The 17500-nt window shown below is 46.1% G+C and overlaps 3 protein-coding genes across 11 annotated transcripts in view; 1 reads left to right on the forward strand and 2 right to left on the reverse strand.

Annotated features, from left to right (window-relative positions):
* magixa (MAGI family member, X-linked a) overlaps window positions 1–6060 on the forward strand; it is a 61704-nt gene extending 55644 nt beyond the window's left edge. For 2 of the 3 annotated variants that reach the window (XM_084367183.1, XM_084367184.1), the window contains exon 21: window positions 1270–6060. In XM_084367183.1, the coding sequence (XP_084223309.1) occupies window positions 1270–2090 (821 nt within the window). In that variant the 3' untranslated portion in view covers window positions 2091–6060. Of the gene's footprint in view, window positions 1–418; window positions 507–1269 lie in introns of all 3 variants that reach the window. The other variant, XM_084367185.1, reaches the window with a different exon arrangement.
* A 1679-nt stretch (window positions 6061–7739) lies between these two features.
* On the reverse strand, window positions 7740–11440 carry LOC311265498 (uncharacterized protein). Its single transcript, XM_084367201.1, has 4 exons — window positions 11328–11440; window positions 10581–10802; window positions 9602–9736; window positions 7740–8733 (listed from the first exon to the last, which is right to left on the reverse strand). The coding sequence occupies exons 1-4, from the start codon at window positions 11373–11375 to the stop codon at window positions 8512–8514; spliced, it is 627 nt and encodes a 208-aa protein (XP_084223327.1). The 5' UTR covers window positions 11376–11440; the 3' UTR covers window positions 7740–8511.
* Window positions 11441–12589: 1149 nt separating this feature from the next.
* On the reverse strand, window positions 12590–16642 carry LOC311265492 (uncharacterized protein). Of its 7 annotated transcripts, none has more exons than XM_084367191.1 (9): window positions 16518–16642; window positions 15290–15522; window positions 14438–15098; window positions 13750–13802; window positions 13585–13616; window positions 13397–13474; window positions 13098–13244; window positions 12932–13018; window positions 12590–12763 (listed from the first exon to the last, which is right to left on the reverse strand). In XM_084367191.1, the coding sequence occupies exons 2-9, from the start codon at window positions 15315–15317 to the stop codon at window positions 12605–12607; spliced, it is 1245 nt and encodes a 414-aa protein (XP_084223317.1). In that variant the 5' UTR covers window positions 15318–15522; window positions 16518–16642; the 3' UTR covers window positions 12590–12604. The 7 variants fall into 7 exon arrangements, with proteins under 7 accessions (XP_084223317.1, XP_084223314.1, XP_084223313.1 ...); XM_084367188.1 differs by lacking the exon at window positions 16518–16642 and adding an exon at window positions 16164–16477; XM_084367187.1 differs by lacking the exon at window positions 16518–16642 and adding an exon at window positions 16096–16477.
* Window positions 16643–17500: the final 858 nt, after the last annotated feature.

Here is a 17500-nt window from a genome sequence, read left to right on the forward strand (position 1 = left end):
TCCTCCTCCTCCTCTTCCTCCTCTTCTTCCTCCTCCTCCTCTTCTTCTTCTTCCTCCTCCTCCTCCTCCTCTTCCTCCTCTTCTTCCTCCTCCTCCTCCTCCTCTTCCTCCTTTTCTTCCTCCTCTTCTTCCTCCTCCTCCTCCTCCTCTTCCTCCTTTTCTTCCTCCTCTTCTTCCTCCTTTTCTTCTTCCTCCTCCTCCTCTTCTTCTTCCTCCTCCTCCTCCTCCTTTTCTTCCTCCTCTTCTTCCTCCTCCTCCTCCTCCTCCTCTTCCTCCTTTTCTTCCTCCTCTTCTTCCTTCTCCTCCTCCTCCTCCTCTTCTTCCTCTTCCTCCTCCTCCTCCTCCTCCTCCTCTTCCTCCTCCTCTTCCTTCTTCTCCTCCTCCTCCTCCTCCTCCTCCTCCTCCTCCTCCTCCTCAGTCGAGCTGTCCAGCTTGTCTCTCTGTATGACCAACTCTAAACAGGGTGAACCCTGCTTCTACGTGATTGGACGCACTGAAAACTCGCGGTCGGTATCTCCTCTTCTTCTTCTTCTTCTTCTTCTTCGTCGTCTTCTTCTTCTTCTTCTTCTTCTTCTTCTTCTTCTTCGTCTTCGTCTTCTTCTTCTTCTGTCTTTCCTTCCCTTTCAGTCTCATCTTCATCTTCATGTTATATCATCATCCTTCAGCTGCCGTCGTCAGGACGACGTCACATCAGCTGTTCACGTGGTCGTTTCACATCATAATGTTTAGAACAAGTCGTTACACTTTATCAGTTAAACTTAAGAAGATATATCAGTCATCTGGTCAACATGTTATTAATGTGTTATTATCATCACTTCAGTGTTAACATGTTAAAATCTGCATGTTATTAATGTGGAATCATTTACATGGACAGTTTGATATTAACACTGTGTGTGTGTGTGTGTGTGTGTGTGTGCGTGCGTGCGTGCGTGCGTGCGTGCGTGTGTGTGTGATTAAAGTCATAATCTTGAAGAAGAAAGTCTAAAAACACACCCGCAGTTACAGCCAGTCACCACAGGTGTCACCAGAGAGAAGGAAGGTCAACCTGGTATTAACACTGAGACGTTGAAGGTCTCAGCTGTGTTGTTCTCAGATCAGATGACATTAAAGTAACAGTACAATGATTAAGTACTCTATTACAAGTTACAAGAAAGTATAAGTACTTTAAGTGTCAATATCTGCGTTCAGTGAGACAATAGAAGAAGAACAGCAGCTCCTGGAGGACGTTAAAGGAACTGCAGCTCAACACTTTGTCTGTTTGTCCCACAGGCCCTGAGGAAGGAGCCTCCTCCTCCTCCTCTTCACACACAGAGGAGCAGGATGTGGATACAGTCACCATGACAACCACCTCCCTCAGCCAGCAGAGGGGAGGAGGAAGTGGTACAGGAGGAGGAGAAGGAGGAGAAGGAGGAGGAGAGACGAGGAGGAGGACGAGGACGAGGAGAGAGGGAGAAACCAAACGAAGAACAGGAGGAGGAGGGTTAGGGCCTCCTGATCTGGACCTGGACCTGGTGGAGGAGGAGGCACGGGAGGAGGAGAGTAGGAGGAGAAGTCAGACTGTCAGGCCGAAGGAGAAGCGGGAGGACCAGAAGGAGCAGGGCAGGAGCAGCAGGAGCTTACCCAGGATCAGTGCTCGATCCTGGGACGCATGTTTGCCAGAGGAGGGGTCGGAGGTGGAGGAGCCTGCTGGTGGAGGGCGGGAGAGGAGGAGGAGGAGCGAGACGAAGAGCAGGAGGAGGACGGAGGAGGCGGGCCGAGAGGAAGTGGAGGGGGAGGAGAGATCCACCCGCCACGCAAAGCATTCTGGGCGCTCGGCAGCGGCTCAGAGAGCGCCGTTCTCCTTCCTGGGGCCAATGGACGACAACGAGCGCCAGCACCTGTCCGACAGCGAATCAGCAGCCAGCTACTCAGAAGTCAGCCTATCAGCAGCTAGCATCGCCACCGCGGGTTGGAGGCAGGATTCTGATTGGAGGAGAGCAGAGTCGCCATGGGAACAGGGGAATGCCCCGGGCCCCTGGCTGAAGCCGAGCCCACAGAGACTGACGCAGGCTCTGATTGGCAGTCGACTCAGGGGCGGGCTCTCTCTCTGATTGGCTCACAGACCGACATTCTCTTTTTACTTCATCAGCTACTTTTAAGGGCTTTTTTGATTGGGCTGCAGAGAGAAGCCCCGCCTCTTCCTGCTTCTTATTGGATGACGGCAGCCAACTGTTTCTGATTGGAGGATGAGAAGCGAGCAGTCAAGGACTTTTTTTTATTGGCTGGTGGGTGGGTTTTGAGGCCTCTGATTGGCCGATGAAATAACAGCTGCACACAGAGCAGCCTAATTAACCTTTGTTTTATTTTACCCATCATCCCTCAGTGCATCCTGAGACCTGTATCATGAGCGAGTCGTCCAGCTCTCTTTGGTGCTGAACTTTCTGGTGCACATCGTCACGGTAACAGATGACATCAGAACCTATTAACAGCCCTGGTACTGACCAATCAGATCACTGCAGTCACACTCTACAGCGTCCTGACAGGGACAAGAGTCATGAAGAGAAACAGATATTTTTACAGTTCAGTAATGACGATAAACAGAATTTAAATTTTAGTTTCACTAACAGACAAATTAAAGACTATGATTCATTAATGAATCATAATATTCATATTATTTTAGTTTTGTAATTTAAACACACTGCAGGAGCATCGCTGCGCTTTAGACCCAACGAGACGGCTGGAAATAAGAAAATCTACTTTTTTCAGAAGAATAAAATAAAAACATGTATTATAAATGTTTTGATATTTATAACCTCACTAACAATATTAATGTCTCAGCTGACTGAAGCAGGTGTCAACACACTGATTAACATAACTAATCAGAGGAGACACTGAAGGTGTCAGATGTTTATGAAGCTGGTTTTACATTAAGATTTTATGTTTTACAAGTTTTCAGATATTTTGTGTTTACATGTAAATGCAGAACACAAATGTGAACGTTGGATGAAGACGGGTTGAAACTTCTTGTTGACTGTTGTTGTCTGACTCAAAGGTTCACAGAGGGAATTATGGGATATTTTATTACTCCATCAATCAGAAAATACTCTCGACATTTTCTCCTGTAAAAACCTTCAGGAATAAAACTGACAGTTTGATGAAGATTTCATTTTCAAAGATTTCCAGACGGACAAACACAGAAATCAACATGAAACATCCTCAGCTGATTATTCACATGAAGTCATGTTGTGTTTTGTATTGAAGGTTTTCTGATATTTTATTTTAAATATGCAGATGAGGCAGTCTAATTAAATATGTGCTAATTTTCATAAACGTCCAGAACAGAAACCTGAACTGAATTAAACACCTGCAGAGTCTCTAAAACATGCAGGTAAAACTGAGCTACAGGACGATGAAACAGCAGCAGGTCCGACAGAACCAGCTGTCGACCCGCTCCATGATACCAGTCACCAGGTCACTGGTGTCGGGCTGATGAAGGCCCTGTGACATCATCCTCATCCTCACCTCTAACTTTAAACTCGTATGCAAACATCATGAGAAGCTTCAGTCTGAAGCTGCTGTTTTTGTGATTCTGTGTAATCTGAGCATGTGAATATCACCGGAATGATTTTTATTTTTATAAGCTGAACATGTAAAGGATCAATGACACTATTATTATTATTATTATTATTATTATTATTATTATTACTACTAGAGATTAAACAGACCCAGAGACGACCTGATTTGCCTGCTTGCTTGTAAAAAAGAAAAAAACTTTGCCCTGATGATGTAATAGAGCCACACACACACACACACACACACACACACAGGTCCAGAGTTCAGGTCCAGCTGTGGTCCTGTTGGCTACCAATAACCATGTCATCGCCACGGCAACCTGGCCGACAGGATGAACTGTTTGGAGCAGAACTCTGCGGCCAACATGGCCGACGACCTGCAGCTCTGGATCATAACAAGTGCCTCGTTTTATTTCAGCCGTCGTCCTGCAAACTGACGCCGAGGCTGCAGGCAGAGACGCCGCCATGACACGCCCCGCCACTTCCTGTTCAACCTACTCCATCCTGTCACGTCACATCAAACAACAGCCAACCTTTTCATTCACCGTCGTGTCCCTTTCAGCCCAGATCGATCTGTTCTAACAGCTGGTTTCATTCAGCAGAAATCCAAAGACTCACTTCACTTCCACATGTGACAAAGAAGTTAATCAAGTCCTCACGTCTGAGCAGCTGGAAACATCTGGAAACAGCAGATATTTGACTTCTGCTGCTTAAAAAATGACAAAAATTATTATTCAGTTATCAAAACAGTCGCAGATTTTATTTTTATCAGCTGATCAACTCGTCGTTGCTTCAAACGCTCACAGGAAATGATTTCTAACAGTCTGATCTCCAGCAGAACCTTTTAAATTAATTATTAAACTCGTCTGCAGCTTCAGTCTGATGGATGATGGATCAGAGTCGATCCAAACGATCCGTATCAGCTAAAATCAAGCTGATCATCATGTTTGATCTGCGCTGAGCTCTGCTGCGTCTGAGCTCAACCAAAGATTGTTTATGAGTTAAAGAAGCTTCACTCTGTAATGCCTCCGTCCGTTTAGAGTGTTTCCGTAGTTCTGACAGAGTGAGACCTCTTCTCTCTCATGTTGTCTTCAGACTGAACGCATATTATTGAGATTTCACACAAAATCAATGTAAACACAGAATCAGACAGTCGGACACTCAAATATGAGACATTTGCAGCTGCTGCTCAGAACCTCCAGCTCAGTAGGAGAGAGTCCGGTTCAGGTCCAGACCTCCTGGAGGAATAAGTCACATCAGGTTCTGATCCGGAGCTGTCCACTGACGGGAGGAGAGCAACCTGACTGCAGCAGTGAGCCAGAGGACCTCCAGGTTCTGTGCAGAGAACCAGAACCAGAACCAGAGTCTCTGCTGAGTGCTGACTTCACTCAGAGCTTCACCAACTCAAACACACACACACACCCTCAGTGTTTGCCGTTGCTCGTTAGCTTGCGTCTAAAGTGTTCTGAGTGTTTCGGGTTAATAAACACAAACGATCCTGTGAGACAGCAGCAAAAATAATTCTCTTCCTGTTTGGTCAGAACACACCAGAACCGACCACGTCTCCAGTTAAAGTCTGATTCATATCAGAAAAATGTAAAGTTTAAATCAGAACCTTCAGTAATTGGATCAAATGGGTCAGATGTAATATCTACGTATATTTAATCAACATTTAGGTACAAACAAGTTTCAGATCAAACTCAGAATCAGCAGATGATCAATAATAAACGTTCTGAGGCTGCATGTTGAGACGGGTCAACATCTCAACACACCAGAATTTATTCTAACATTAAGTTCAATTTAGCAGATAACAAACACACACGCACACGCACACACACACACACACACACACACACACCTACATACATCCACCACATCAATGTCTTGTATTATCCTTTCCCTCATAATTTCCTGTCTGTCTGTGTGTGTGTGTGTGTGTGTGTGTGTGTGTGTCTGTGTGTGTGTGTGTGTGTGTGTGTGTGTCTGTCCTCACACCCTCCACCCACCCTTGCTGCCCTTTAGCCCTCAGCCTGCTCTCTCTGAGGGCATTTGGATCTTTGTCTTCTTCTATGCATTTTTTAAGACTCTTTATGTCTCTTGGTGATCGATCCTCTGATCGGTTGTGACCAGCAGCTGATCGGAGGATCAGCGGAGCCTGGACTCTGCTTCTAATGATGGGTCTGAATATTCAGGTTCTGGTCCAAAGACGACCAGGAAGCACCGAGGTCTGAACAGGATTTCATCATCAGATCTGTTCCCAGGCAGCAGGACAGATGTGATGGACAGATGTGATGGACAGATGTGATGGACAGATGTGATGGACAGACGTGATGGACAGATGTGATGGACAGACGTGATGGACAGACGTGATGGACAGACGTGATGGACAGACATGATGGACAGATGTGATGGACAGATTGTGATGGACAGACGTGATGGACAGATGTGATGGACAGATGTGATGGACAGACATGACTGAACTGGTTTATTAAAGTGTAAAAACAGCTGACTGAAGCAGCGTCATGTGTGTCTGTCACCCTGAGCTAACTGTTAGCCTGCTAACTGTTAGCCTGCTAACTAGCCAGCAGCCTCATTTAACAAACAAGCTAATGTTCATATTCCTGGAAGCTCCTGAAGAAACGAGCGACTAAACATCGAACCTCATCTGATGGTTTTTAATTCAGATTAGAATATAAAATATGACAAAGTCTAAAATCCAATAAAATCAGGTGTGTCTCATTGAACCAGTACAGAGAGACATGATGTCACTATGAGCAGATTACTGTGATGTTCTGAGCCCAGTTGGCGCCATGTTGGTGCTGGTTCTGGTGCTGATGAGACGATGTAGTTCACTGAGCGCTTTAACACAAAACTACATGAGGTTTGACTTCAACACAACAAACTGACACTTTGTTGACTCTGAAAGGGGGCGTGGCTTCAGCACTCTCACTCACAGTGGGTGGTACCGGCCAGCGCCATCTTGACTCCACCTGTCACACCTGACTCCACCTGTCACACCTGACTCGAGGCTAATCAAAGTGAGGTGGAGCTGAAGCAGCCTCGTTAGTTTAACGAGCTCACCTGAGTGGAAGCTACCACGGTAGCTAATGCTAACAAGCTGCCAGTGATGACTCAGGATTTCAGCTCAGTTTGACCCAAACACACAGAACACTGAGAAGTTACTCACCAGACTCGTTACTTCGCTTCACCTTCATGACGTCACTGTACAGTTCTCCACTCAGCTCCTCTGTTAGCTGCAGTTTGTAATCTGAGCTGTCTGCAGGTCAACACGACCAGAACCGCCCGTTCATCCAGAACACCGGCCTGTCCCTCCAGTCCGGTCCGTTAGTCCAGTTCACACACAAACACAGATTATGTTCTGATATCTGATTAAAATCCTCCACAAGGATCCAGCAGCACCAACACGATGAGCTGAAGATCACAGATCAATTACCTGAGGCTACCTGTCAGTCAAATAGGCCACGCCCCCAATTATATATAACTAACAATAATACAATTAAAATGATTAAAATAAATAATAATAATGATAAAATAATACTATATTACTATACTATATTAATAATACAAATACAAATAATATCTCAGTTTTATAATGCACCTTTCAAGAGACCCACCATCACGTCACGTCACGTCACGTCACATCACACATCACATCACACGTCACATCACATCACACATCACATCACACATCACGTCACGTCAGATCAGACGTCAGATCAGACGTCACGTCACATCACATCACATCACATCACATCACACATCACATCACACGTCACATCACGTCACGTCAGATCAGACGTCAGATCAGACGTCACGTCACACTTGAGGCAAAGGAAGAAAGTGAGTTTTATAAAGGTGATTATCTTCAGAGGCTGTGAAGTTTGAACGGACGGATGAATGAACAAACTGCTTGTTGACTGATGCAGCAGCTTCAGGACAGACGACCTGTGCTCACCTGTCTGCAGGTACGATCACCTGAGCCGGAGTCTAATGTGTTGAATATTGAATGCTTTCATGTTTGAAGACACATTTTCAAGGAAGGAAAATGAAGTAGATACATGAAGGAAATACTTCTTCTACTTATTAGAGTTAATGTTGTACCGCACTGCTACTGACACACCTGTGAGGTCAGAATAACAACCAATGATAATAAATCCAAAGAATAAATCACAGATAGAAAACTCTTTATTTTCATATCAGGGGCTCAGTTTGGTTTTAAAAAGTACAACTTGTATCTCCAGAAACTTTTATTTCAATATAAAAACTAAAATATTCATTAAAGGAAAACTGAATTTCAAATGATTATTATTAGTATTTTAAACAGCAAATGTTAAAAATAAACAAACATTCACTGTCCACATACTTTTGACCATGTAGAGGAGTTTTTCCAGTGTCGTCTGACTTCCTGTTCGATCTACAACTGGTTTCTGTTCGTATGTAAAAACACTCAACAGTTCACAGAATCTAGAGATGAAATAACAATAAAAACATCTATAAAGGATTCGTCCTCGAGCAGCTGCCTCCGCGTGAACATCAGGTCTGCAGCCGCAAACAGGAAACAACAACTTCACAATGAAACAGTCCAACAGACAAAACACGTCCATTGGGTGTAACGAGGTAACTGTAAGAGAGAGGACTTCAGTACCCAGAATTCCTCATTTGGTGTGTGTGTGTGACATCACTTCCTGTAAAGACATCTCAAGTTCACAGGAGAGCACCTTTAACTCTTCCTCCCTGACTGAGGAGGCGGAGCGGCTTTAAGAGGCAGAGGGGCGTGAGGCCTTTTTTTCTCGTCCATACCTGCTCAGGTGACTTCCTGTCAGGTGACTCAATCAAGCAGCAAAGGAAAGAGTGGAGGCACTTTTTTTGCAAAAAGTAGAAAAACTTAAACTCTAAGAAGCAGCAACAGAGCTGTGACCTGTGGAGTCCAAGTCAGAGGTCAGAGGTCAGAGGTCAGTTCATTCCAACCTTCATCCCCATCTTCCTCTACATCTGTCTCCTCCTCCTCCCCCTGCAGCAGGCAGGGCAGACAGGTGAGGCAGGGCGGGGCCACCAGCAGGTGGCAGGTGGGCGATCGTACCTCCGGTCGACAGGCGGGGGATTGAACCCTCAACCCTCGACACACGATCAGCTGCTCCAGCTCCAACAGCAGAGACATCAGCTGACACACACACATACACACAGAGCTGTTAGCATCGTAAGCATAGCATTTAGACTGAGTGTTGACAGCAGCTCTTCATGTGTGACAGCTGCTAATACTGATAACAGACACCAGCTTTATTCCTTCTGTAATCAAATATTAACCGAAGAGAAAAAAGTTCAGTAAACAAACTCCTACAGCTTCCTGAGAACAAAAAACAAAACAAAATCCAGCATCTTAATAATATATGAGCCGACAGTGTGTTCATGTTTATCTGAGCGGACACAACGTTACAGTTCTGGTTCTGTCTCTCAGAGTCGTTTACAGAGAAAAGGCTGTGAAAAGCCACCGTACACCTGCTGAGCAACAACACACAACACAACACAGCTCAGTGTTAGCCTGCAGCTAGCTTAGTGTTAGCATGAAGAGGATTCACTGTGGGCAGATTAGAGAAACTGAACTTTGTAACAACCTGAATTTCACTAAAGCTTTGTTGAGTCTGGACTCTTTTATTGTTGTTGAATATTATTTGAACTGGTCAGAAAGACACCAGGAGAACATGAAACCAACAATGTGTTGATCTTTACTGATGTGATGTCAGACAGCAGCCGGCGACACCGAGCGGCGCTCAGCAGCCGGCGACACCGAGCGGCGCTCTGCAGCCGGCGACACCGAGCGGCGCTCTGCAGCCGGCGACACCGAGCGGCGCTCTGCAGCCGGCGCTGCGCTGCTGGGGCGACTGCTGGATGTGGAAATAAACTATTTGATGAGTTTGACTTATAAACATAAAAGTTGATGACATGTTAATGTTGATTTTTACTGTGAGGTGTGTGTGTGTGTGTGTGTGTGTGTGTGTGTGTGTGTGTGTGTGTGAGTGTGTGTGTGTTACCTGGCTGAGGTGTGTGATCCTCGGTGTGTGCGTCGTGTACAGACTGTGTGTGTCTGGCAGCGGTCTGCTCTGTACAGTGATGTAGAAGCAGTGATCAGGTTGGACGTGGACGATGGTGTCAGACATGGAGGACAGCTGCAGAGACACACAGAGGACAGAGTGAGACAGAAAACACACACACACACATACAGACGGAGAGAGACAGAGAATAATATTGGAAATGTAGATATAATAATATTGAATGAAACTTGGAATCAAAACCAAAATCAATCTCACGATCATAGAGAAGTCATTAAACCCTGAGTGGCAGAGACTCAGGTGGTTTACTCATCTGGTACAAAGGAGAAGATAAAGATCACAGCTCACCAGTTAAAAAAGGTACAAATCAGGAGGGGGAGGGAGAGAGGAGGGGGAGAGAGGAGGGGGGAGAGAGGAGGGGGGAGAGAGAGGAGGGGGAGGGAGAGAGGAGGGGGAGAGAGGAGGGGGAGAGAGGAGGGGGAGGGAGGAGGGGGGAGAGAGAGGAGGGGGAGGGAGAGAGGAGGGGGAGAGAGGAGGGGGAGGGAGGAGGGGGGAGAGAGAGGAGGGGGAGGGAGAGAGGAGGGGGAGAGAGGAGGGGGAGGGAGGAGGGGGGAGAGAGAGGAGGGGAGGGAGAGAGGAGGGGGAGAGAGGAGGGGGGAGAGAGAGGAGGGGGAGGGAGAGAGGAGGGGAGGGAGAGAGGAGGGGGGAGAGAGAGGAGGGGGAGAGAGAGGAGGGGGAGGGAGAGAGGAGGGGGAGAGAGGAGGGGGGAGGGAGAGGAGGGGGAGGGAGAGGAGGGGGAGGGAGGAGGAGAGGGGAGGGAGAGAGGAGGGGAGAGAGAGGAGGGGGAGAGAGGAGGGGGGAGGGAGAGGGGAGGGGAGGGGAGGGGTGGAGGAGGGGAGGGAGGGGAGAGGCTACGTCACTAACACCTGTTGGACTCTACATGACTGACGGCTCCACTGACCAATGAAATGAAGTCTTGGAGTTCGTAGGCGGGATCTGACACGGTGACATCATCAGGGACTTCTGTGACCTCAGAAGGAGTCGATGACGCCGTCAGTGTCTCTTGGTCTGAGTCGGAGCCTGGCACCTCCACCTCCACCTCATAGTATGTTCCTCCCTCCGTCACTCCTCCGCTGCACTCCTCGTCCTCCTCCGTCCGCCCTGCCGTCTCCTCCGTCCCCTCCTGGACAAAGAGGACACATTTAAGTCAAATATCATCATCACTCATTTTATATTATTAAGATAAATTAAACTATAACCCGTTAAATTTAACTTACAAAATCAAATGAACGAACATTAAAACAGGTGTGTGTGTGTGTGTGTGTGTGTGTGTGTGTGTGTGTGTGCTGCAGGAAGCAGCTCTCCGGCTCCACCAATCAGAGTGAACTCAAGAAACTAAACAGACAAAACCGTCTGACCACAGCTCGGTTCAGCTCGGTTCAGCTCGGTTCAGCTCGTGTTTCATGTGTTCTGGATTTTTTTTCAGGTTTCTAACTCAGACACACACTGAACCAAAACATCCACACACACACACACACACACACACACACACAGTCAGGACAACAACACAGGAGGTGTATAACAGAGTGAGCGGCGCCCTCGTGTGGCAGAACGTGAGAACAGTCTGTTTATTGTACACCTGAGGAAACCGTCTCCTCTGTGAGGTCGTGGCAGGTTGATGCTTCACTCACCTGTGTGCAGGACATACCTGAGGTGTGTTTGTCTCCTTCTTCTGCTCCTCTTCCTCCTCCTTCATCAGCGGTTGAGTCCAGCTGTCATCCTCTGTCTCTCTCTGTCCTGTGCTCTGCTGTCCCCTCCTCCTCCACCTCCTCCCCCCCCTCCTCCTCCCCCCCCCTCCTCCTCCCCTCCTGAACAGAAGTAAACACAGATGAGAAGATTCAGTTTCACTGCTGCTGGTCAGTTCACCAGAGGAGGATCCAAGTCACAAGTGCGTCTTAAATCCAGTCCAGCCCGACACGTCCAAGTCAAACGAGCCACAGTGCTCCACCTCCTCTCCTCAGCAACTCACAACTGAATGTTGCTGCGTTGTTTGTTTCTTTGTGGGGTTAGAAAAAATCTTCCCAACAACTTCTGACCAAAACAGTCCACTAAACACCTGAGAGGCTAAAGTCACCAAGAACACACAATAAACACCGAATGTTATTAAATGTTGTTCAGGAGCAGAAGTTTTGAGTCACAGTGAAGACTCGAGTCAGAACTGATCATCTGAAGTCGATAATGTCTTACTAGTTCTTTGTTTATTTAAATCCATAACCATAAATCTATTTGTACAACATGTAGGAGTGTGTATGTGTGAGTACCTGCAGTGCCTCTAATACACCACATGATGTGATAAGAAGGTTAATATTACAACTGGAACACTTTTATTTTGTTTGGTTTGTATTTCTTCTTTTCTAACGTGTTTGTTTCTGTCGATGCTCTCAGTGTTTCCCTTCAACTTTTTGTAGTAAAATAAAAGAAATGAAAAAAAAATGAGAATCTGAAAGCAACTTATTGAAGTTTGTTTTTGCCAGTTAAAGAAAAAAATAAGATGAAACTGAACCTTGTTAAATTTATTCCAAAGTCATAATTATAAGATCTCATAATTTCAACTTCACATAATAACTCATTTTTTCAACTTTTAATCTTAATTTCAAGTTTCTTAAGACTTTTTACTCATAATTTTGAGTTATTGTGAGATATATCTGAAAACTGAGTCGATATCTATAGTTATTGATCATTTTCAATAGGAGTGTATGAAAATATTGACACACTTGAGGGCAAAATCAAAGATCACAATCATTGTTAGTCGATATAAATGTTGTGACAATATTGTCGGGATGACTGTTGGTACAATGAGGCGTTTGATCAGTAATCATCAGTCATGTGGATATAATAACAAGTAGACACTGATGACACCGTGATATAATGTAATTATGTCTTTCTATCACATAACTTTAAATTAACATGAGTATTTTTTCATTTTCAAATCGAAGTTCTCATCTTTGTTTTTTCACCAACCTGAGCTGAAGGTGTGTTTTTCTGTCCTCCTCCTGAGTCGTTCTTCGTCCACCGAGGAGTCGCTCTGCCTCCTCCCCACCTCCACCTCCTCGTCCTCGTCCTCGTCCTCTTCACTGCTTTCATCTGGATTATAAAAGAATGAAGTCAAATTAGTAGAATCCAGCTGAACAGAACAGATTTATTCTCCAACTACACATTAAAACTGTTTAATAGAACAGAACGAAGTAGATAAAACAGAGTTGAGACAAGTCGAGAACCTAGAATGAGATGTGAGAGAAGAGAATCACTCACCTCCTCCACGTTCTCATCCCTCCGTCTCTTCCACTGATGCTCCACTGACCGGCTGGTCACCGGTGGGCGGGGTCTGAACCTGCTTTCCTGAAGAGGAGACAGACACAGAGCTGCAGCTCCTGTCCTGACCAGCAGGTGGCGTCAGTACAGATAATCACACACTCACCACCACCAGACACACTCTCAGCTGGCACCTCTGCTTCTTCTTCCCTGGGCCTCCAAACTTCCTCTTATCCAGGCAGTAAAGACACTTCCCACAATCCTGTCTGAGACAGGCCGCACACTGTCCACAGGCCCGCCGACGCCTCTTCTTCTGCAGCGACACACAGGGGTCAGAGGTCAGGTCAAAGGGTCGATCACTGCACTCTGTATTAAAAACTTTGTTGTATTGTCGTCATCAGAAAACAGTGTTTGAGTGAATGAAGCTCAGTCAGAAGACTTCAGTGGTGAGCGGCTTCTTCTCACCTGTTCGGTGTTGACACTGCTGTCCTCCTTTTCTCTTTTAGCCTTTGAGCTGCTCAGAACCCACTGATCCCTGCGGACCTGAACACAACCAGAAAAAACAACCAGCATGCAACAGCTGCACAGAGCTGAGTTCACTACAGTAAAAACACATTAGACTGACTAACACACACAGACAGGTGATGTGTTACCTTCTTGAAAACTATGCTGGGCAGATTCTTCTCTGAAATGAAAAAAACCCTGATATGAGTAAAAGGAGCCTTTGGGTGAAGAAGAAACAGTTTATTAATTATGTAGCTCTGAATATGAAAACATTCGGAGAAAATGACCACAGACAGACAGTTGGAGACTCGTACCTGTCGAGCAGCTACAGGAGTCTCCATCTTTATGATCACAGCAGGACGACGGACTGCAGGAGGATCAGAGAAGAAGAGTTAAACAGCTGACAGCGATACATCTCCACTCAGATCACATCTTTTAAGATGTTGTTTCATGAGGAGAAACTTTGTAACGTAGTGAAACTCTGTCTCTGACAGACTCTGAATCATTGTCTCCTTGTTGTAAATTCAGCATTAAATGAAAACAGTAAGTTGTTTGTTTCCTTGTAAAAAGTGTCAGTTTGTGGCAGCATGGCTGTACCAGCCTGTCTGCTTCTGTGTCTAAAGTGCTAAAGTCTTACCTGCCAACATTTAGCAGCTGTTTGAACACACTGTTTACACTGATTTCACCATTTACACTCAATTTATGAAAGAAGAAACATTTTATTGATCTAAACATGTCACATTTTACAAACACACTAAACAGTAACCAGTATAGGCGACTTCTTTGTCCCCGTGGAGAAAGTTGATTATCTTACAGGAGGATTTCTCAGATTTTTAAATTTTTATTTATTTTTATAAATATTTATATTTATCAATAATTCATCCATTTCCTAAAACGACAGGATGAAGAAAGTTATTAAAACATGATCAATATTTAATAAATAAATTAATACATTTTTTAATGAATTTCTCAGACCTCAGACTTGGCTCCTCCCCCTCTTACCTGGCGTCCTGTGATTTGCCGTTGGGTGTATCAGGTGTGTCTGGCACTTTGAAGTTGAGGCTGTAGTTGTGGGTCGCCTCTGATTGGTTGATGTCGATGCTGATTTGTTTGTCGTTGCGTCTGATTTGTCTGCGGCACCAGTGGGCGGGGTCAGTGGGATCAGCGTTGACATCATGACTCTGACACTGTCTCAGCCCGAGCAGCCCCGCCCCCCTGGGCCTGCGACGGGGCTTCCTGCTGCCGTTAGCAGCGGCGTAGTTCCCCCGAACTCTGACCTCAACCTTCTTCACAAAGCTCCTGAATCCTCCTTCACCATCACTGTCATCAAGCTCCACCGGCTCCATCCAATCAGAGCTTGGCTCGCCTGACCTCCCCCTCCGTCCCCCCACCTCCATCCTCTCTCCATGTTTTTCTTGTTTCAGCTTCACGTTCACTCTGTCGAGTCTCAGACGGGCGATCACGATCACACACTTCTTTATTTCAGGGTACAGCTCCCTCCATCTGTCCTCCTCTGTCTTCTTCGTTGGTTCCTTTTCCCTGTCCATCCTGGTTTCCATGGTAACCTCTCCATAGATGCTGTCATCCCTCTTGTTTGGAATTTCTTGAGGCGTCCAGGGTCGATGGAGGTTCTTGTGTTCCACCTCAAGATGTCCTGTCACCTCTGCAGCATAAACAGATCCTGGGTCAGATCTCCTTCAACAACAACAACACAACCAGAGACCATCACACCAGCAGCGACATGACAGAACTGACTTAAGGTGAACTAAAGAAGAACCTGTAGTCATAAATCCAGGGATCAGGACTAAAGGCGCCCCCTCAACTGAGGTTAGACGATAGAAAAATGTCCTTTACCTTGAGACCCGAGACACAGCTTGTCCATCTCAGAATCAGAGATAGGACCACCCCCTCAGCTCCCGCGACCAATGACGACGAGTCCTGTATTCTGTGGGCGTGGCCTCTGGGTTCATGTTGTTCAGTCACTAAATAGCTCCAATCAGACTGTAGCTCATTAACTCATGGTAGGTTAATGAAGCTGTTGGTTCGTTAATGAGCCGTCAGTCATCAGATGTCGTGTTTCCATCAACCTGTCATTTAAAAAAGGCAGTTGCAGGTCACATGTTCAAATTCACCAAAGTTAAATATAATTCAAATACAAATTAATGGCAGAGAAAATAAAAGAGTGACTGCAGCATGAATCACCTAACCCTACACTTCATCACAGCCCACACATGTTGAACACACTTGATGGAAAACAGATCCAGACACTGTTCATGTGTCTTCAGTGCTGATCCAATCATTACTGTGTGATCACACTGTAACGGCTGCTTTCTCAATCGAGACTGAGAACAGTAGATGACCAAGAGTAAAGCCCTGAGGAACCCCACAGGTGATCACAGGCTTCACACTCCCAACACTTCAGTTAGCCTCAAAAACACGTCATCAGGACAGCACTGTGTGGACGAGGTCTTCTGGGACAGTGTGCATCATGTGACGTTGTAGTCAAAGCCTGGCGCTGTTTTCTATTGTAAAGTTCTTATAAACAAACAGTTTGATTGGTTCGGACGTGAGAGTCTCTACAGGCAGAGCAGACTGACAGACAGCAGTCATACACTGATGTTATTGTCCACTTAGCTAACTTACCAGTTCCAGTTGCTTACTTTAAAACAATATGGCCGGCAGGCTAGCATTTGGTTAGCTCATTAGCAACAAGGACGTTACATTAAACCTGGACAGTGTTGGAGACGGAGCCACGTTTACTCCCATGAAAGCTGCTCCGCGCCGCATGAAGCCAGAGTAGATCGACGTCCCGGCGGAAAAAACACCCAGATCTTCCGTGTTGTGCGGCCCATAGCGCATGCGCACGAGAGACTTCCGCCGACCGAGCCGACTAACTTCCGGTTTAGAGCCCGGCTAGTTTGAATAGAGATAAAGTAATTGAACCGTGCGGCTCTTCTAGACTTTACAAACGTTATTGGACTGAATGGTTCCGGTTGTGACTTTATGAGTCATGTCTTTGTTGTGACGCTCAGAAAAACGTATCCACCATTTTACAGACGCTTCTTTCACAATGTTAGCTTACAGTGTTTATGTGCGCAGCGCGTCACGTGATGGTGTAATTACACCGTCTGACCACTATGAAAACTGACTTCAGAGCCTGGCGCTGTTCCTGGGAGCTCGATTAGCAACAGTAGCTCAGCAGCTAGCAGCAGAAGAAGTCATACGTCACCGGCTCCTGCTCACAGCCGGAGTCCACCTGAGAACTACAAACTGTGGCTGACAGTGAAGAGCATGCTGGGATATGTAGGGAGAGTAGGACAGAAGGATCTGCGTCACTGAGTTCACACACATACTGAGTTTTAATGGTCTCACCTGTCTGTCTCTCTGCTGTCTCACCGGTCTGTCTCTCTGCTGTCCGTCTCTCTGCTGTCTCACCGGTCTGTCTCTCTGCTGTCCGTCTCTCTGCTGTCTCACCGGTCTGTCTCTCTGCTGTCTCACCGGTCTGTCTCTCTGCTGTCTCTGCTGTCCGTCTCTCTGCTGTCTCACTGGTCTGTCTCTCTGCCGTCTCACCGGTGTGTCTCTCTGCTGTCCGTCTCTCTGCTGTCTGTCTCTCTGCTGTCTCACCGGTCTGTCTCTCTGCCGTCTCACCGGTCTGTCTCTCTGCCGTCTCACCTGTCTGTCTCTCTGCTGTCTGTCTCTCTGCTGTCCGTCTCTCTGCCGTCTCACCGGTGTGTCTCTCTGCTGTCCGTCTCTCTGCTGTCTCACCGGTCTGTCTCTCTGCTGTCCGTCTCTCTGCTGTCTCTCTGAACAGAAGAGAACCATCAGAACTTCTAACAGTGAATTAATTTGGTTTTATTATTATTATTTCGTCTTTCACAGTACAAACCATTCATCACTACACAGCCAGGATAAAGTACATTAAAGCAAACCATCTGATAAAGAGTCACGCATGATTACAAATTAAATTAAGTCAAAATTTACCCAATGAACCAACACATCTTATCATTCATCAAACACATTATCACAGCTCAATGTTAAAAAACAATCTGATAATAAAAATGATTC

The sequence above is a fragment of the Pagrus pagrus genome (genome assembly GCF_965226575.1).
Source record: "Pagrus pagrus genome assembly, chromosome: 11".
Taxonomy (NCBI): Eukaryota; Metazoa; Chordata; class Actinopteri; order Spariformes; family Sparidae; genus Pagrus; species Pagrus pagrus.

Coding starts and splice junctions, on each gene's coding strand:
- LOC311265498 (XM_084367201.1), bottom strand. CDS start 11,375: ATGAAGGAGGAGGAAGAGGAGCAGAAGAAGGAGACAAACACACCTCAG. Junction 10,803..11,327: donor AGGAGACAAACACACCTCAG/GTATGTCCTGCA, acceptor CTCTTTGTCCAG/GAGGGGACGGAGGAGACGGC. Junction 8,734..9,601: donor GGATCACACACCTCAGCCAG/GTAACACACACA, acceptor TGTGTGTGTCAG/CTGATGTCTCTGCTGTTGGA.
- LOC311265492 (XM_084367191.1), bottom strand. CDS start 15,317: ATGGACAAGCTGTGTCTCGGGTCTCAAG. Junction 13,475..13,584: donor CCAGCATAGTTTTCAAGAAG/GTAACACATCAC, acceptor GGTTGTGTTCAG/GTCCGCAGGGATCAGTGGGT. Junction 12,764..12,931: donor GGGATGAGAACGTGGAGGAG/GTGAGTGATTCT, acceptor TTTATAATCCAG/ATGAAAGCAGTGAAGAGGAC.